This window comes from Sus scrofa, chromosome 7 (genome assembly GCF_054392235.1).
Source record: "Sus scrofa isolate SSC_HxYL_T2T_F1_AM1 chromosome 7, Sscrofa_HxYL_maternal_Yorkshire_Landrace_v2.0, whole genome shotgun sequence".
NCBI classification, from domain to species: domain Eukaryota; kingdom Metazoa; phylum Chordata; class Mammalia; order Artiodactyla; family Suidae; genus Sus; species Sus scrofa.
Window position 1 is genome coordinate 108,871,465 of NC_139389.1, and position 20,423 is coordinate 108,891,887.

At 52.3% G+C, this 20,423-nt stretch overlaps 1 protein-coding gene across 5 annotated transcripts in view; it reads right to left on the reverse strand.

Moving 5' to 3' along the window:
* The window catches only part of LTBP2 (latent transforming growth factor beta binding protein 2), a 105,987-nt gene that overhangs the window by 43,591 nt on the left and 41,973 nt on the right, over window positions 1-20,423 (reverse strand). For all 5 annotated transcript variants that reach the window (XR_014811095.1, XM_084969673.1, XM_013989162.3 and 2 more), the window contains exons 4-8: window positions 11,393-11,583; window positions 8,945-9,115; window positions 8,232-8,438; window positions 7,087-7,373; window positions 5,967-6,069 (exon numbers count right to left, since the gene is read on the reverse strand). Coding sequence is in view for 4 of the 5 variants with exons in the window: in XM_084969673.1 (XP_084825799.1) it covers window positions 5,967-6,069; window positions 7,087-7,373; window positions 8,232-8,438; window positions 8,945-9,115; window positions 11,393-11,583 (959 nt within the window). In the remaining variant the exon portion in view is untranslated. The remainder of the gene's footprint in view (window positions 1-5,966; window positions 6,070-7,086; window positions 7,374-8,231; window positions 8,439-8,944; window positions 9,116-11,392; window positions 11,584-20,423) is intronic.

Genomic DNA, 20,423 nt, shown 5'->3' on the forward strand with positions numbered 1-20,423 from the left:
ACCTGGGCCAGGTGTGCCTGGAACTCCGGTCTCTGGTGCTGGTCCCGGCCCCGTGCACTCACGGCTGCGCTCGGGAACTCACAGACAGGGAAGGAAGCAGAGGAACCCCTGACTGCAGCCTGCCCCCGCCGTGCTGGGTCTCACCCTTGGCTGCTGGAATTCCCAAGGAGGCCTCAACAAGGGCAAACTAATTGCCGGAGACAGTTTTGGCCCTGACTCTGCAACAGAGCTCAGGGAGGAGATGGTGGAGACATATGTCTGGCCAGGGGGCTGTTTACAAGCCATGCGGATCTCAGTCTGCAATGACAGATGGCTGCAGCAGGGAGATGTGGAGGGTCCCCTGCCACCCAGCCTCTGCCCAGAGAACAGAGATAGCCACACACACCCCAGACGAGGCTTAGCTTGATGCACGGAGGCACGTGAGCAGGCTGGAGCCGCACCCCTGAGTGGCAAACCTCCGGTGGGTAAGCTGGAAAGAAACTTTGTCTCCCGTGGAGCAGTGGAAAGAGGGTGGGTACCGAGGCAGCCAGACTTGCCTCGAATTCCTGGCTCCACTCTGACTGTGTGACCTGGGGCGCCTTGCTTAACCTCCTTCGGTCGTAACTTCTTCATATGTAGAAGTGGGGACAGAAACTCACTCCGTGGATTTTTGCAAGGATTAACTTTACTGAAACGTTCGATGTCAGATTAAACTAGCACGATGCCTGGCACCGTCCCTGTGGATGCTCCCCAAGGCTTCCTCCCTTCCTTCCCTCTTCTGTTCCTTCCTTCCCTCCTCTGTTCCTTCCTTCCCTCCTCCGTTCCTTCCTTCTTTTCTCCCTCCCTCCGTCCCTCCCTCCCTTCCTTCTTTCCAGCAACACAGTTTTGAGGACAGCAAGCTGGCCTGTTGCCTCTTACGAGCTGGAGAGGCTTGGGCAAGTTACCCAACCTCTCTGAGCCTTGATTTTCTTATCAGTAAAATGGGGATGACAATTCCTTTCTCGAAGGGTTATTGTGAACACTCAACAAGCATATGGAACACTGAGCATGATGTTTGTCATATAGGGCAATTATCATAATGTCCCTTGTTCCATATTTTCCTCCTTGGGGAAGTCCCAATGGATACCACCCCACCCCCCCATGACTGCTGAAATTCCACCCAAAGATGGGCTCTGTCTGCTTCCTTGGGGTGGCACCAGAGCCAAAGTGGGTGTCTTGGTCACCACCAACAATGAGGTGGAAAGGGGTCTGGTTAGACCCCTGGCTCTCGACAGGTGCCACTCCACCCACCCCAACCCCATCCTTCCTTGGGGCTCTCCAGGTCAGAGAGGCTACGTGTCAGGGACACCCCTGCTGGGGTAGGGAGGGCGCTCACTTGAACCAAGTCACAATTCCCAGGAGGCTTCGAGTCCCTTGGAAGAAGTTCTCAGAACATCCCCAAGCCAAAGAGTCATGGCTTTTTTCAGCCCCAACAACTGGAATTCTGAACATCTCATTTCTTTAGGGCAGGAGACTGGGCGTCTGACCCAGAGTCACAGGGAACAGGAGCCCCACCCCGGCACAGCTGTTCCCCCAGCTGAGGTCCTCTAGTTTAGCAAACATCCAAGCCAAATACACAAGAAGCAGAGCACTGAGAAGCAGGGACCTGGGGACACACAGACCTGGGGGTTCAGGCCCGATTCCCTCATCTGGAAAATGAAGACAGTAACACCCACCTAGAGATCCGTTAGGATGCAAGGAAGTGAGAAGGAACTCAGCATGGGGCCTGGCAATTACGAAGTCCTCTGGATAAAGAGCTGCTATCGAGGACGTGATGAAAGCAATGCTGCAGGGTTCTCTGCTTCAACCTCCTCAGACATCACCTCCACACGCCTGCCCTCCCCAGGGGCTGGCATCACAGATCCATGCCTGGAACACTCCGCGTGGGCAAGGGCCATGGCCAAACCAAGCCAAACCAAGGTTTTCCTCCCATTGGAGGGTTTCAGATAAATGTTCAGACGTATGTACAGACCTCCATTCGCTCAAACATCAATTTCCTTCCCCAACTCCTTCCATGCATCTGTTCTTGGGAGACACACTCCTGGTGGTGGGGAGCTCAGGACTTCTGGAAACATCCCATTACATTGCTGGGAAGCTGCAGTTTTTAATAAGTTGTTCCTTGTGCTCAGTTTTTGTTTTTGTTTTTTTATGGCTGCACCTGCAGCATGTGGAAGTTCTTTGGCTATGGGCTGAATTGGAGCTACAGCTGCCGGCCTACACCACAGCCATGGCGACACCAGATCTGAGCCGAATCTGCGACCTACACTGCAGCCTGCAGCAATGCCAGGTCCTTAACCCACGGAGCAAGGCCAGGGATTGAACCTGCACTCACAGACACTGTGTTGGGTTCTTAACCCACGGAGCCATCATGAGAACACCTTGCTCAGTTTTGAGTTGAACTCTGCCTACTAGAAACGTCTGCATATTGGCATTTGCTCCCCAACCCCCACCCCCGCTTCACCCCTGTCCCCCCAGCCACAGGGAACAAGCCTACCCCTGGGTGATTCTTTCAACACTGGTCACTCAAGCCTGCACTGCAGGTTGCTGCCCTGTCTGTTCAACCCGGTCTCCTTGCGGGATGTTGTCCTTTCTGTCCACACGGAACACCACCCTGAGATGCATCCACCTGACGGCGAACTAGTCCAGCATCCCGATTCGTGTGTCTGTCGGCAGCCCCCAGCCTCCCCAGAAAGATACGGGAGATCCTGGTCAGCCGTGATTTGACTCCTAGCTCCCCCCTCCTCGTCATGTGACCTTGAACATGTCCCTCAGCCCACCTTGAGCTTCATTTTCCTCATCTGACAAATGGGAATAAAGATCCTTAGCCTGCAGGTTGTGATATTGAAATGAGATACCAAAGGTGAAAAGTACCGCTTTGTGTAAAAATTCAGGGACTGGTGGCTATTATTGTTTTTTAGGGGGAAAGAGGCAGAATTCCTTGAAGGGGCAGAGCAATAGAATCAGCTTTCCCTGGAGATAAAGGGAGGGGCTTGGGTTCTGAGGTGAATTCATCCCACACCAGGCAGATGGAGCGATGGTTTCATGGCAGACAGCTGGGTCTCACCACCGTGGGCCACGCACCGTGTGCCAGCCCTGCCTGCCCCCCTGAAGGGGTCTTGGGGTTGCCACAGCCAGTGCCAAGCCAGATGGGGCAGCGGCCAACTTTCCAGTCAACCCAGATGTCTGTCTTTCTCGGATGAAAACTCCAAAATGTGGCCTCCATCAAAGTGGCTTTTGAGAGCTGTGTGCTCTCCAGACCCTGGCAAGGGCACTGGAGAAGCTCCGAGGCGGGACCTTTGATAACTCCCCAGGGGTCAGGAAGACATGGCCCAGGCCAGATCCTGGCGGATCAGCTGCATCTGTCGTTCCCGGTGAAGGGAGAAAGCGTGGGGACCAAAGCCTACCCTACACAGACTCCTTGAGCCCTTTCCCCGAGAAAGAAGGCACTGAGGATTTTTCTGGAAGAAAAGGGAGTTGTCTATGCTATGTAACGGAGATTTCAAGGGCAGCCCTTTGCTGTGTCAGAAGTAGCAGCATTTTGCAGAGACCTTCTTCAGTACCCCACACAGCCTCAGAAGCCAAAGATGATTAAGGGGAAGCCACAGTCATGTGGCTCCCGCACCGCCCGCTGCTGGCTTTCTTGCTCCCCTCACTCCCGGATTCTACCAGACCACCTTGTTGGAATGACAAAGCCCTTCTCTTGCGAGTCACAGACTTATTTTATCAGAAGAGAAATAGAGGCTCAGGGGGCAAAGCCACAGGGGCTGAGAATGTTCTAGAACTCAGGATTCGTGCCTGTCTTGCCACCCATTCCCAGCAGCTCGCCTTCTCTTCCTCTGCTTCTCGCACAGTAGCTGGCCTGTCTTGCCTACCTAAAGAAGCGTTCCCCACCCTGGCCCCAGGCTCGGGCGTGGAGCGAGGTGGCTGGCACGCTGTCAACACAAACAAAGTTCCCCGGCGTCTCGCGCCTTCTCTGTACAATGCCCAGCTGCACTTGAATGTGTTTTAAATGTTTACATTGCCCTGTCTTTGTAATTTCTTGCTCAGTGTGCTGGAATGCTGAACATTCCAGGGTCTGCACCCTGGTGCCCAGCTTGCTGAGATGTGCTGAACACAGCGAGGGAGTGGTGAGTGGAGGCACTCACTACCTGGGACAGGGAGGGGGGCGAGAGCTCTGCCTTGGGTGTGCTATGCTCCAGGATTGTTCTTACTCTCTTGATCTCATCTGCCTCTGCAATTTCCTTGGGCTGTTATGCTCTTCCCCATCTCTTTGGCCTACTTCTTCAGATCTCATCCTGGATGTCACCTCCTACAAGAAGCTTTCCCTCATCCACCAGTCTGGGGAAGGATGTACAGATGTGCAGGTTGTGCACTGCACAAAAGTACCATATCTAACAGAATCTTTGGCGTCCTGGATTTGTCTATTTATAAAGACTGTTTTGAGAATATGAAAGGGGCAGCTTTTTTTCTAATTTGCGCAAAGGTGCTACAGGAGCTAAGAGTAGCCCCATTTCTGCTGTCTGTGTCTCCCTCCCCCACCAGACTGCAAGCTTGGAGAAGGGGGACACTGTGTCTAACTCCCCACTGTTTGTTCAGGACTGTACACTATGGATACTTCGGATGGGATCTTCATTTATGCAAATATTCGTTGGCTGAATGGGGTATAGGATACAGACGTCTCAAGGATGGGTCTGACCGGAAGGAGGAAGGAAAACAAGGAAAGAAGAAAAGAGGTGAAAACATCTCTGGCCTGTAGGGGGAGATGCTGAGCAGTTGCTCACATTCCTTCCCATGGGACAGTGGGTCCAGTCCCTTTTCCCTTCTTGGAGGGATACTTCTTAATATAACTGCTGCCGTTTCGCGACCTAATGCTAAGTACAGGCACCATCTCATCTACTCTCCACAGCAGCCCTGCGAGGCTGGCATTACTAGTCTCCATTGCACAGATCGTAGACCCGGCAGAGAGCTGGGATGGGTACCCGCCATGTGATGGATGCTCAAGCCTCGGAAGCTTAATACTACCCTTTGCCACTTCACCAAAAGTTCTGTCATGCTGTGAAACTGCCCATGTTTATTTTTAGTTTGGAAAATATGGCCAGTGCTCCACAGCTGAGCCTGAAGTTAGCAACAGTCCTGCCCCTCCCACCTTCAGGCGCTGGGCCAGGCCCCCCACAGGGCTGACTCACCCAGTCGACTGCTGACAGGCAAAATAATACATGCCCAGCCCAGGCCCAGGCCCAGCAGTGAGGCCTGCGGGAGGAAGACAGGCACAGGCACCTTGTCACCTGCCTCCCAACAGCAGATCGATCCCGGTGAGAGTAGCATTTTGCTCTCACTCCTCAATTGTCTGTGCGCAGGATACATGAAGCACCTGGCTAGTATTTGCTGAAGAAATGAATGAATGAATGAATACATTGGGTTTTCCCATCCTCCAAAAGAGGGCTGAGAGTTGAATTTCTCATACCCCAAGGCCAAGGACCTTCTGGGACAGATGCCCAACCCTGATTCAAAGATGGGGAGGCAGGAAACAGGGAGAGAATGAGGGAAATACTGAGTCACTAAATCAAGATCTCTGGCCCCCGGGGAGGGGGTACATGGAAGCGGGGAAGAGGGATAGGAGAGGGCCCTGCATGGAATGGGAATCCCTCAAATGTGGGCAAGAACAACTGACAAAAGGGAGTAGCCCTCCCAGGCAGTCAGATGGAGGGGGCAGGCCACGCTGCCCTGGCAGAGGGTCCTAGCTGGCTGAGCCATCAGGAGCCTCTGCCACCAGCCAGAACACACTCCGGGCAGATCTGGAAAGCCTGCCCAGTTTACCAGCCTGTTCTACCCGCCTGGCCTCTGAGAGCTTAGTAGGAGACTCAGGGGGGTAGGTACCTGCAGCAGATGCCAGGCCCTGGGAAGGCCCTGGGAGGGCTTTGCTCACAACCCAGGCACCCAGCACTCACCTGGTCTGGGTGGGCAGGGGGCACAGGAGGTCACCCCCCAGAAGGCTCCCACACTGCCACAGCAGTCCTCTTGTGCAGTCAGCTCCAGCAGGGGGTTGGCACACTGGGAAAAAGCCATAGACACTTGTCACCTGCTTCCCTCCCCTGTCGTCCACAGAGATGTCCCAGGAAAGCCTGAGACATGAGCTCACCCCCACATCCTGCCAGAGGACATCCCCACCCAAGGGAGGGGAGGAGGGAGTTAGCAGTTGTCCCAGAAGGAAGCAGAGAAACCTGAGGTCCACTGTGCCCGACCCTCAGCTTGGGGACACATCCAGACAGGACAAGAGCTTCTCTGCGAAGTCTGCAAACTACCCCCATCTGTGTCCTCAGCCCACAGACAGAGAGGTCCCAAAGGATGGGCCGTCTGCCACCAAACCCCAAGGAATGCCAGGGCCACCTCCCGGGAGCAGGGTCCATGCTTGGCGATACCACAGCTGAGAGGCAGGAGACCTGGGGACTCAGAGTCCCTGTCACTTGGCTACTCCCCACCTCCTCCAGTTCCCTAATCCCAGGAGGGGTTTGTTGAAACATCTAACTGCAACCTGAGGGAAAAGCACCCTGGGTCTGGCTTAGCCCCTGTTCTTAGGTGTCTGGACTCAGAAAAGGTCACTTGATGTCCCAACAGCAAAGGCAGATGCTGCCGGGTACGGGAGGGGATGGGGTGCCTTTTCTCTTTGCACCCCCAAGGCTTTGAGGTTCAAGCCTGCATTTGCTAATTTCACGTCTCTGTGACTCCACTCTTAACTGAATACCAAACTCCTTGCCAGATCCAATAACCCCACCGTCCACGTAGCTAGGGTCCCATACCCAGCTCCAGGAGAGTATTTGCTGGGACCTGAGGATGCTGGTTCCCCTTCAGAGGAGGCCTTGCTTGGGTCCTCTTCTGTGTGCCTGGCACTGACAGGTACCAAGGGGAGCCCAGGTAGGAGGTCCAGCCTCTCCACTCTCAGGCAAATTTCTGCCCTGACTTTTCCCATCTGGGGAATGGGAGACCCCACAGACACTCGCATTCCATCCAACAGGAAGGGGGGAGGAGGGGGGGCAGTGGAGGGAGGAGTTGTGGGCGCTGCCGTCTCACCTGTCCATTCACAGCGCTCAGGTAGCACCGCCCCAGAAGTGGCCGAAGACGGGGCACCGCTGGGGGTGGTGGCCGAGGAGCCTCTCTGGACCGAGTGGGGATGCTGTTGCTGCTCCAGGGGCTGTGGCCAGGGCCGGTGGGGAACCGGGGCGAGGGTCTGGTCTCCACGCTGTTCTCCTCGGGGGCCCCCTCAGCCTCGCCCCGCACCCGAGCCACCTGGTGGACCTGCACGGAGGCCTCAGGCGGGTGGTGGATGTGCACCTTCACCAAGGAGGGGTTGACGGAGGCTGGGCACAGGGGCTGGGATCAGAGGCGGGGAACTAGGGCCCCACCCTCTGAGGAGTGCCCGCCAGCCCTGGGCCAGGAGGGCCACGGGCTGTGGGTCTCCCCAGTACTTTCCTATCACATCATTCCTCTCTATTCAAAGTCTAGAATTTGAGAACAAGTCCCCAGTGAGGACAAGACGAAGCACAAACCCCTTTGCTCCCTACCTCTTCATGAAGAACCTTCACGACCGACTTTCAAACGACCCTCCTGATTCCCCCACCCCCTATGAACCCCTATACTCAGCCCGACCCACCCTGAGCGGTCCCAACTCCCCACCCTTGTTCACACCAGTCCATCTGCTCAGGAACCCCTCCCACTTCTCCTGCTTAACCAAAGCCTACCCTGTGGCTTAAGCCCTAACTGAAGATCGCCTCCTCCATGCAGCCTTCCCTGAATGCCCTGGGCGCAGGGCTCACCCATCCCCGGACCTCCTACGGAATTCTGAATTTTGTGTCCCCTTTATCTGGCCCCTAATAATGGAAGGCAGGGGAAAGGACGTGCACTGCGATGCTCTTGTCTTTCTCATCCATTCTCCCTCTCTTGTCCAGGCCCATGGATTCCTTGAGGGCAGGACTCTACCCTTGTACACATCTGTCTTACCCATAGCGCCCCGTAGTGGGCAGGGGAGAAAACAAACAAACAAAAACTTGATGAATCCAGATAGAAGGGCAGAGAAAACCTTAGTGGATGAGACTGAGCCCTAAGGGTGGAGGAGAAGGGAGGGCTGGAGACAGCTTCCCGTCCCCTCCATCAAGGTGCCAGCACCTCCGTCACACATACCCCCAGTTCCCCAGGGTGCCTCCCAGCCCTGCACTCACCCAGCTGGTTGGAGAGAGGCAGCGTGAAGGTGGACTGCTTCAAGGAGCCCTCCAGTGGGGTCCTGTGGCGGGGGCCCCTCTCTGGAGGCTCCGGGTCCAGCCTGGGGGCGGGCAAGTGGCAGAACTTCCCGGTGGAGTTGGCGGGGCACCAGCATTCGTCCCTGCCGATGCAGCGGCCTCCGTTCAGGCAGGGGATCTGGCAGAAATCTGCAACATCGACCTCAAGGTGACCGGCGGTGGAAGAACACAGCAGCATCTGCTATGTGGCTGGTGGGTGACAACAGGGCAGCAGGGGGAGCAGGACACCAAATTTGGATGGCTTGGGGAACCCCGTGCCCCTTGAAATGCAGGGACTTTCCAGGAGGCCTGGGAGCAAAGGAGGATGGATAATAACCAAGTCTTGCCTTTCCTCAGCCCGGCACACACTGGGGCGGGGGAGGGGGGGAGTGACCCTATTCACCCCCTCAGTTTTCTGTAAAGGAAACCTGGACTCAGAGGGGTTACGTGACTTGCTTCGAGTCACATGCAACCGAACCAGGGGAGGACTCAGCGCTCTGTGACTGGAGACCCCACAGGGGCCACAGGGTGAGAGCCCTGGGCTTCCTTCTGGCAGAAGAGCCAGGTTCCAGCCGGGGATAGGCCCGGCCCCCTGGCCACCCCTGTACCCACCCCCCGGACCAGCCGGGAATCATCTGAGCCGGGAATGGACTCACAGATGCGGAAGCCAGACTTGGGGTCATGCCCGTGGCCACCCTGGCTGTACAGGGTGGTGGTGTCGCCACGCTCACAGCTGTTGGCACAGCGCCCATGGGCACAGGTCTGCTTGCAGATGGTCGGTGTGAAGACGATCTTGATCTTCTTGATTTTCTCTGTGAGGTTCAGCCCTGCAGAGAGAGGGCTTGGGTCCAGGGGGCAGGGCTGAGAGCCACAGATGTGACCTCCAGAGGCTGGTTAGAAAGGCCCACGGGACTGAGCGGAATCCATCCTAAGGGCATTTGCTAAGTAACCCTGGGTGCAAAGTCCCACAGTGGGGGTGGGGTAACAGCGCATGGTCTGACATCTATTGAGGGATGCCACCAGGCCAGCCAAGAAGTTCATGCTTCACACACAGTAACTCTCAACCCGCTTGAGTACTATTTTAGGTTGAACCCTTAGAAATGGCCATTTGGGGGTAGGTGAAGATGATTGAAGACTGGCAATGATCCTACATCCAAGCTAATATTTCCATTGGACAGTTAAAGAAACTGAGGCTCAGAGAAGGATAGGTGGCACCCCAAGTCACACGGCTGGCAAAGACCACAGCTGGGCTTTGTGCCAAAGGGCAGAGAATAGAACATTGCTTGGATTTGCCAGCATAGAAAGGTTTTCAAGAGACGTGGAGGAAGATAAAGCCTGAAAAAATGATCAGAGTCAGGTCTGGGGGACGCTGCCGGCCAAAACAAGGATAGGGCACTAGGGCACTTCATGCAGTGGGTGGTGGGAGGTCGTGGAAAGTTTTCGGTAGGAGATCAAAGAGGAAGTGGGGGCGCGAATGCCTTCCAACTGGAGTGCGCAGGTGGATGGGGAAGCAGCGTGACTCGTGACTTGTTGGGAGGCCAGTGCCGCAGTGTGAGCTGAGGTCACATCATCTAACACGGGGGGTGGGGGGTTGGCAGTGGACATACAAAGGAGGGGCATTCATTCAGTTTAGGGGACCCCGGGAGGGAAGCCAGGCAGCAGAGGGGCTGGGAAGGGAAATATAAAAAGTCTATGTAGCTGGAATGTGAAGGGAGGAGAGAGAAGGGAAGGCGGAGGGAAGGGGAGAGATGGCCAGGGGTGTGTGTGTGTGTGTGTGTGAGAGAGAGAGAGAGAGAGAGAGAGAGAGAGAGAGAGAGAGAGACAGCATGAGAGAGAATGGCAGAGCTGGAAGCAATTGTACGCTATAGGGAAAGAGGGAGAGGGCTGAGAGAGGGGGACAGAAACACGGGCGCCTCCTTTTCAAGATGACAAGGTCAACAGCTATAAAAAGGACTGAAGCCCTGATGCGCACTGTCCACAGCATGGATTAATCTCCAAAACATCACACAATGTGAGAGAGCCAGACACAAAAGGCCCCTAATGGTACGACTCCTCTTATATGAAATGTCCAGGATATGCCCATCTATAAGGACAGGACGTAGATTAGTGGCCAGGGGCCTCGGTGAGGGTGGGGGTGGGGAAGGGAGTGACTGCGTAACGGGCACAGGGCTTCTTTGAGGAGTGACAGCAATGTTCTATAATTAGATTGGGGTGGTGGCTGCATAAAATCATGGATATACTAAACACCACTGATGTGGACACTTTAAAATGGTTAATTTCATGGTTAATTTCACCTCCATTTTGTTTTGGCGGAGCTGGAGGCATACAGAAGTTCCCGGGCCAGGGATCAAACCCGAGCCACGGTGGTGACTCGAGCCACAGCAGTGACAACACCAGATCCTTAACTACTAGGCTACCAGGGAACTCCTCACCTCAATTTTTAAAATGGAAAACAAAGAAAGGCAGTCAGCCCAAGCACAGGTTGAGGTAAGGGAATGACCCATGTGTGTGGGGGAGCAGGTGGGCAGGAAGGTGTAGGGCTCTGGGGAGTAGAAATCAAGGCCATGGGCTGGGGCTGTGGAAGGTGGGGGCAGCTTGGAATGGCTGCTCCAAAGAATGAAAGAGAGAAGAGTGTCTAGGCACCCAGGGAAGGATTGCTGGGCAATGACCAAGAGCATTCGGAGGCGTGAATATGTAGGGATGCTCGGCCGTCTCCTCTGGGAAGCAGGTGCTAAGGATGCGACTGGTCAGGTTGGTCCAGGAGGGTTGGGGTTTGTGGGAAGGATGAGGTGAAAGGATCAGAGCCGGGGAGGTGACATTCACGACTAGATATGAAGGAAGCAAAGGCAGGACTGGTGACAGATGGGGAAGAAATGGAGCAGCAATCAAAGTCTAGATATCTCAAAAGGGCAAAATCCCCATCAGCTGGGTTGGGACCCCTGGAGCCTGGCACAAAGCCAGTGCTTGACAACTGTGCATTAGCTGAAGGATGAGGGACAGGGTGACAACACAGCCCTTCGGGGGGGGGGATTAAAGATGGAGAGAAGAAGGTCAGAGATTTAGATGCCCTGCTCTTCCAGGTTCCTGAGTCAGGGCGTTCTTACCCCAGGGGGATGACAGGTGGTCCACATACGCTGTCTGCTGGGCACCATCCCTCCGCTCGGGGCCTGGCCCCACGGGCAGAGCATTGGAAGTCAGCTGGCCACTGGCCGCTGCAGCCGGATAAAGTCGGACAGTCTGGGACAGCCCCATATGCTGCTGGGAGGGGTGGGTTTGGCTGAGCCTGCTCAGGGTCCTGTGGAGACAACCGGGGGGCGGGGCTTGCATCCCAGGAGCAGTCTCTGCACCCTTCTTCTCTGGGATGCTCACCCCCCACCTCTGCACTAGAAGGGTGCTCTTGATTTGGCTGCCTTCTTGCCAACTCCAGGAAAATGGAGGTGCTCTGGGCCAGGGGGCCAGAGCTTAGGCCAGCTGGCTAGTTCAGTGGGCGTGCCTGCCCCTACGTGGACTGGCCAGGCTTTAGCCGAGTATTCTGGGCAAGTCACTTAGCCTCCCCGGGCCTCAGGGCCCTCGATTGCAAAATGAGGGTGTTAGACTGGTCCCATAAGCGTCTCTGAGACCCTTTTGCACCAGCCCCTTCCCTAAAACCTAATCCTGTGCCTACCCCTTGCCACATCTTAATACAACCTTTCATACACATTGATTGAGGAATAGGTGCCCATCAAATACAGGTTCACAGATTGTTTCAAGGGCGGAACCTCAAATATTCCTCTCGTTAATTTTATTGTAAAAATAATACACAGCAATATTCAAGGAGAAAAAAATGAATTCACCATCCTCTCATCCAAACACAACAAATGCTTTGGCATATCTTCTTTCAACTTTTGCTCAAGTATATGCTCTTACACTGTCCTCACTGTAGATACTATCTATCTATCTATCTATCTATCTATCTATCTATCTATCTATCTATCTATCTATCTATTTATTTTTTGTCTTGTCTGCAGCGTGCCATAGTTCCCAGGCTAGTGACTGGACTCCTGCCACAGCAGTGACAATACCAGATCCTAACTGCTAGGCCACCAGGGAACTCCTGTAGATACAATTTAAATCCTGGATTTTTTTTTTTGAAGGGCCACACCTGTGGCATATGGAAGTCCCCAGGCTAGGGGTCAAATTGAAGCTGCAGCTGCCAGCCTCTGCCACAGCCACAGCAACACCGGATCCTCGGATCCGAGCCACGTCTGTGGCCTACACCACACACAGCTCACAGCAACGCTGGATCCTTAACTCACTGAGCAGGGGCAGGGATGGAACCCATATCCTCATGGATACTGGTCGGGTTCTTAACCTGATGAGCCACAACAAGAACTCCTAAATTCTGATTTTTCACTTAATGTAGATTGTATTTTACATACTTCCACGATTTTCCTATTTATCATCTTAATTGCTACATGATAGTCTATCTGAGGACGAATCACACAATTTGTTCAGACATTCTTCTGTTACATATTTAGATTGTTTTTAATTTTTAACTGTGAGCAGACTGACTCCCATGGCTTTTTTTCTTCTGTTAAAATATTCCCTTGAGAGAGTTCCCATTGTGGCTCAGCAGAAACAAATCTGTCTAACATCCATGAGGATGCAGTTTCGATCCCTGACCTTGCTCAGTGGGTTAAGGATCCAGTGGTGTTAACAGCCATGAGCTGTGGTGTAGGTCACAGATGCAGCTCAGATCTGGCATTGCTGTGGCTGTGGTGTAGGCCAGCCGCTATAGCTCCGATTCCACTGCTAGCCTGGGAATTTCCCTATTCCGCTAGTGTGGCCCTGAAAAGACCAAAAAAAAAAAAAAAAAGTTCCCTTGGTTTAGGGGAATTCAATTATTTTTTATTCTATATACTTGAAAAATTCTTATAAGAAACATTTTGAAAAAGATTATTATTTTAGGATTAATTCCCTGGACAAGAATGATGGTATCAAAGTTACAGACATTTATGGCTGTAGGTATACACTGGGGTAGGGCTCCCTGAAAGGGCTGCATCAAAATGCATAAAGAAAAAAACTGAAAAAACCCAAAACACCAAAATGTATAAATGTACCACTCAGAGTGCAGCCTTGCCAGCATAGCATAGTATTAATTTTTCATAAATCAATAACTCTCAATAGTAATCATAAGTGATATTCAATGGTGGTTTATCTCCTTTTTTACTTATTTCTGAGGTTGAATTTTTTCATACATCTATTTACCACTTGTGAAAATTTTCTGCTCATCTCCTTTGATATCCTAACTATTTGAGTTGTTTGTCATCAGTTTGAACACTTTTCACGTTTATAATCAGACAGGCCATTCTGCAAGGCAGCCTCTGTTGTAAATACTCTGTCACTGTCACAATGTATACGAGCCACTGTATACCTGACAGTGTCTGGGCGGTGGCAGGTGTGAGCACATTGTGGGCACTGAAGGTGAGAGAGCAACACTTGCCCACAGTTATAGAGCAGGTAAATCGGGACCCCAGGATTCTGACCCAGGGCGATTTGACTCTCGTACCAGCCAACAAACCAGCCCAGAGCATGTGCTCAGGCTTGGGATGGTGCTCTCTCCTCTGGGAGATCCCACCCCTTGCCTCTCCACTGGATTCCTTGCCCGAGTGGGCTCAAGAGCCTGGGACCTGCTCTCTCTCCATCATCCCTCCTCCAGTTCACTTGGCCCTGGGTGCCCGAGCCATGAGCAATCTTCCTTTTACCCCTTCCTGGCAGAAGCCAAACCAGGAGTGGTGTCAGAGTCTGGCACCTTCCAGCCCTGCCTCAGCCCTGTTGGTCCGGGATTTGGCTCCCGTGAGCTTCAGTGCTGCTCTCCCTCCAGCGCGACCAGCAGCAAATCCTCACCCTGGCTGCCCCAACCATGACTCATCTTGCTTCTCAAGTTTGAGGGCTGGAGTGGGAGAGGAGCCCCGTTAGCTGGCCAGAGCTGTAATGGACCAGAACTGGGAGCCCAACCCTCAGGTACCTGCTCCTCATTCCCAGGAGAAGGTCGGCACAACCAGCTGCAGCAGAAACCCGATCCTTTCAATGGCTTCCCCGAGTGCACCCAAGAGTGAGAGGTAAGTGAGGTGGTGGGTCCGCAGGAATCTCCTCCTCATGGCACCAAGCCAGTGTCATGGCTCGGCTTCATGTCAGCATCACAGAGCATCCAGGGAGATAAGGGTCTGCCCAGACCGCCTGGGACATCTCTGAACTTGACGCTGACAAAGAGCTCTCCAATCTGGCTTAGGTGGAAACTCAAAGGATCCTCTCTTGGTGGTTTGCTCTCATGATTGTTATTGTTGCTGTCATTTGTTTCTCTCATTGGAACTCAATGCTAATGGCTCAAGATGCCTGAGTTCAGATCCCTTAAGGGGCAGTGGTTTCACTCTGCAGAGAAGGAAAAAAAATTGTATTCTCTAGTTGTAGGTAGGACCTGACTATACAGAGAGAGGACAGGATTTGGGCCAGGCAGGTGTCAGTTCTGCCGCCTGCCCGCAGTACAGTCTTGAGTGGTCACTGAGCTCAGATTCTTCATCAGTAAAGCAGGACTAGTGCCACTCACCTCATTGGGCTGTGATGAGGATGATGAGGAACCATGAGACCGTGTGGTTATTTTGTATATATAAATAAATGGTCACAAGTAGGAAACTATGCCAGAACTTTAAAATCACTTGAACAAAGAGAAAAAAGTGCCAGCTACAATTCAGACAAAACACCTCTCCCCAAGCCACTAAAAATTCTTCTTCATCTAAGTAAAGACATCCCAACTATCTTGTTATACTGTCCAAGCATCCTTACATATGAAGGGCCAAGTGACTAATCTGCTGTCAACACATTTTAAACAACCACACCCTTCTGAACCCAGTCCATTGTCATCTACCGCTGTGATGGGGATGCCGGGTAAAATGAAAAAATCAAGAAGTCCTAAGGAAAGAGAAAGAGGAGGAGTCCTGCCTTCTGAGAGGCTCACAACAAAGTAAAGAAGGAAGCCCCGGTTCTTTGCTAGCTCCTATGTCTTACGCTGAAAGCACCCCTTTAAGGCCGACTACTGTCTCCCATCATAAGCCCCAGCCCAGTCTTTGGTGGTGGGCGGGAGGGAGGTCCCCCATGTGTGGAGGGCTGCGGGCTCTCAGCCCAGCGCTGGCTCCGAGAGAGGGGTGGCAAAGAGACAAGTGAAAGCTTCATGGGGGAGGTGACATTCTTGGAGGACAGTCCCTGGGGGAGGCTCTGTCCACTCTCAGCCTTGGAAGAGCGGCTACGATTTCATCAAAGGATAGCAGTTCTCCAACTCGCTTGGCACAAGATTATCTCTCTGGGATTGTTCCAGGGAGGTGCAGGCAGAGCTGCCATGATGGGCTGAACTGCTGGCTCTAGATTTCAGGATTCCATGGATCCATAAAATTGTGAAACACATTTAGGGGACCAACATAAAGTTGCCAACTTTTTATTGAGGTTAAGATGTTAAAACACACACACAAACACACACAACTATTGATTATTTTCGCCATAATTTCAGGAAAGAAAAGACATTTCAATGCCAATAAGAAACCTTTGAATACACTAAACTTCATGGACCTCTCACCTCATTGATTTTATTTTCTTCATGCCTTTATGGACCAACAAAAACTCCATCACAGACCAGTATGGTGCCAAGGGGGGAGCCACTGGGCTATATGATCCCCCAAGAGTTGCTTGGATCCAAGGACTCTTGGGCTTTTTTTGACCAATTTGGGAAGAAAACTTTCCCATCCCAGCTGGCTGAGGTCCTCAGACTTGAATGAAAACCCCCTGGACAGTGCCTACCCATAATGATGCCATGAAGTTAAATGTGGCCTGCCCACATCCTGCCCAACACAGTGACTAAGGCTTTCAAACAGTGATAGGGAGACACATCTCTGCCCCCCCATCCCACCCACTTTCACCCTAGCCTGGTGGCTTCACGCTAATTTATAAATGGGCTTCCACATCCTATTTCTTTCAATAAGTGTTCTGCTGCCAAAAAAAAGTTTAAAACATTACCACAAGGTGCATGGAATAGTTATAGCTCCCACAGATTGACCACTGAGCAAGGGCCTTAAATGCATATTTTTCTTTTTTAAAACTTTTCAAGTGTCACGGCCACCATTGAGTCACACCTGCATTTTATTTTATTTTATTTCGGTTGCACCCACAGCATACAAAATTCCTGGGCCAAGGATCGAATCCATGCCATAGCAGTAACCAGAGCCTCAGCAGTAACAATGCTGGATCCTTAACTCATGGAGCCACCAGGGAACTCCTAAATGCATCATCTTATTCGGGTTATTATTGCATTTATTTTAGGGACACATACACAGCATATGGAAGTTCCCAGGCTAGGGGCTGAACTGGAGCTGTAGCAGCCAGCCTACACCACAGCCAGAGCAACGTGGGATCTGAGCCGAGTCTTTGACCTACGGCACCCCTCACAGCTCATGCCCCTGTCTTAAGGTAGGACAGTTCTCCAAGGTCCACTCTTAATTAGGCCTTGGCTTGATTTTCTCATGATCAATTCTTGCTTGACTCTTTTCACCTCCCCATTCCGCTTTCCTCTTCCCCCGAGCCCTCCCCCAATAAATTACAAATACCGAAATTCATGCCCCAGGTCCACCTGTAGGGGAATCTGACCTAAGACGCTTGTAAATGTCCAAAATGGTGGGTGGAGATTATTCATAGCAGCACTGTTTTGTAAGAGCAAAATATTTTATAAAGAATAGAAACAACTTAAGTGTCCCTTAGTAGGAGATTGGTTAAACAAACTAAAAAACATCCACCGGATAAGAGTCCTATGCTTTCAAAACTGAAAGGCCCAGCTCATTTACATTCATAGGACAAGCTCTCCAAAATACATAGAAAAGTGACAAAACCACCCAAATCTGGCGCATCAACTGTTTTTGTAAAGACCGTGACCTAAGAGTGGTTTTTTAATATTTTTAAATGGTTGGCAAAAATCAAAAGAAGAATAATATTTCATGACACAAGACAGTGATATGAAGTTCAAACGAAAGTTTCCATAAATACAGTTCATTTGCAACAAGCCACACTCATTGTCTACAAGTGCTTTTGCTCTGCAGTGGCAGAGCTGAGTAGTTGCAGACACACGTGTCATACGAAGCCGAAAATATTTACTATCTGGCCTTTTATGGGAAAAGTTTGCTGACTCCTGGTGTGGGGTGTATAAACTTTTGTGTAAAAATAGAGAAAATAAGGATACATGTTGAGTTTATTTGTATATCCATAAAGTAACCTTGGAAGGACATCCTGAGAATTAAGAAGTGGTTTCCTGTGTGTGTGTGTGTGTGTGTGTGTGTGTGTGTGTGTGTGTGTGTGTGTGTGTGTGTGTGTGCTGGGAGAGGGAGTCAGAAGTGGGTGGATGGGGAGCAAACTGGTGCTACAATTTAATGAATGCTTGCTCTGTGCCAGATCCCGTGCCAACAACACGTGCCACATGTGTAATCTCATGAAAGCCTCTCCATAAACCCAAGAGTCGGACACTCCTTCTCCCCATGTCCTAGTAAAGAAAATAGAGGGTAGGGAGGCTCTGCGCCTTGCTGCAGTTACAGAACTCCTACGTGCAGAAGCAAGGTTTCTAAACTGGCTAAATTCATCCCCAATCCCCACTCCATTGTTTGTCATTTCCCTGAGGCTGTCAGGGATTAAAGGAGAATAGGTTCGGATCCATGTGGTGGAGAGCTTGAAATATCAGAGGCGCCTGGGCTGTACCAAATGGGTGAAGGAGAGTCCCTGGACAATTTTGGAGCAGCCCACCCTCCTTCACTCATCCAAGAAGCACTTACTGAAACCCTTCTATGTGCCAGGCATCTAGGTCCAAGGATGGCAAAGACCCTCTGACCCTCTCTGCTCCAGTGGAGACTGGGCAAAGGAACCAGCACCCCAGCAAAGGTGTGGGGGCACAGGGAGAGCTACATATTAGCCTTGAGATGCTAGCAGTCTTCACGCAGGTCTAGGACACGACCTTCAAATGCTCATGACTCTTGGGAAAGACTCCCTGGTGGTGGATGGACCAGAGACGGGAGGGCCCACTGGAAGGCTTTGGCTGTGGTCTAGGCTAGCAGGGACCAAGGATGGGACCAAGAAGAGGGCATAGATTCAAGGATATTTAATACACGGATAGTCCCCAGCTGTGGCTTAGACAAACCAGTCGAGGGGGTTCCAAGAGCCAAGATCTCAACAAGAGATCCAATGAGTGGCTCGGTCTGGGCCATGGTGAGAGCTGGTGCCTCATTATGGATCTCCAGGTGGAAACACCCAGGAAGCAGCACTCAGGAGAGAGGCTGGGGCTGCGGACATGGCCAAAGGCCTCATGGTGGAGAGGTGGTGGCTGCAGGGGGGTTTCACTCCAGGAGAGTATGCATAACAAACCACGATTCAGAGTTCCACTGCTGCACGGAGGCGTGAGCTCTGCGAACACTTCCCGGTTTCAAAGAGGGAAGTGTGTGAACAAATAGACTGGTCTCAGGGTTAGGTTTTGCTCCCATAAATTTGCCTTGCGCTTTGGCGCCGGCTACCGCTTGCCCACTGGCACACGGTAAAGCAGATACACAGGCCGTCCAGGAACATTGATGGGAAACTGTGGCCACAGCCCGTGACACTTCACTTGACAGCCTGCTCCTTTCATGGCTACCTGCGTGCGTGTGCCTAGAGCAGGTTTTTCTTTTGCACAGAGATGACTGTCGTCGTTGTTTCTGCTGATAAAACTATTCCCAAAGTCTAATTAGGGAATGCATCGCATTGACCATTCCTGGGGTTCCTTATGACTGCCAGGTGCCCTGACACCTCAACACCGAGAAATACAGGAGGAGAGAATAAATAAGGGCGTGGAGGGGGTCTGGGGAACACCAAGGCTGGAGGGGCAGATGGAGGAAGAGGCTGTTGGAGGTGTCAGAGAGGTAGGAGGGAACGGGGCAGAGCACCAGACCAGAGAGCTGTCCTGGAACTCCATCTCTGCCCCCAGGCCCCCACTCCTGCTTCCCGCGATGACAGGCACAGCTCACTGCAGATGAATGCACTCTGGCACCTACCACATGGCTCAGCCTTCACTGAGAATCTGGGTCCTGGTGAGGCAGGGGGAAGCCCTCACAGCAGAATGCTCTGCTCCCTCTCTCTTCCTTGATGGCCTCACACCCAGGCCATGGTCAGAAGGTCCTTGTGCCAAATCCCCAGGGACCCAAGGTAGTGTTTCCAGGCGTGGGGCTCCAGCTCCCGTTGCAAACCTGCCTTGCCCTGGCAGGGAACAAGGGGGCCTCCGGCTCTGGTGGGTGAAGAGGAGGGGACACCGTGGCTTTGGTACAGAGCCAGGAGCCTACTAGGTGATATGTAGTTTGGGGGCCAAGCAGGTGAGGCCCAGGCTGGGCTAAGACAGCAACCCTCACTCCCTAGCCTCTGAGCATCAGAGGTGCCACACTGGTGGATTCCCAGGTACCCCTGTAAGAAGGAGAGGACTTGAACTCTGCCCCACTTGTCCTAGACAAGAGCAATGGACATTTACTGAGCACTAACTCCGTGCTGTGTATGAACCGTCATAGTTGCATGGCGTTATCTAACCTCCACAACCACCCGAGGCGCTAGGGGACTGTGATGAACCTCATTTTTCAGAAAATGAGACTGAAGTACAGCGAGGTGAAGGAACTCGTCCAGCGTCATTCATCTAGAACCTCATTGTCCAAGAGAACTTTCTGTGATGTTGGACATGCTCTGTGGTCTGTGCCGTCCAGCACGCCAGCTCTTAGCCCCTTGTGGCTTTTAAGCACTTGGAACTGCAGCTGGTGTGACTGAGGAACTGAAGTTTACATGAGATGAAATGAAATGTCAATAGTCCCTTTGTGGCCAGTGGCTACCACATTGGACAGCGCGGCGTAGAAAATGGAGGAGTCAGGATTTGAACCCTGAAAGTCTATGTTGGCCTGTAGCTGGGTGTTTATAAGTTTCCCCTGGCTATACAGTGCACTCTTTGTCCCCAGGCACTTGGGTCCCCTGACGGTCCTGTGTTGGGGGCATCAGCAACCTTGCTGTCCTGCCTCCACACTGCTTTATGTGTCACCAGATGTCAAGAGGATGTGGCAGGAAAGAGAC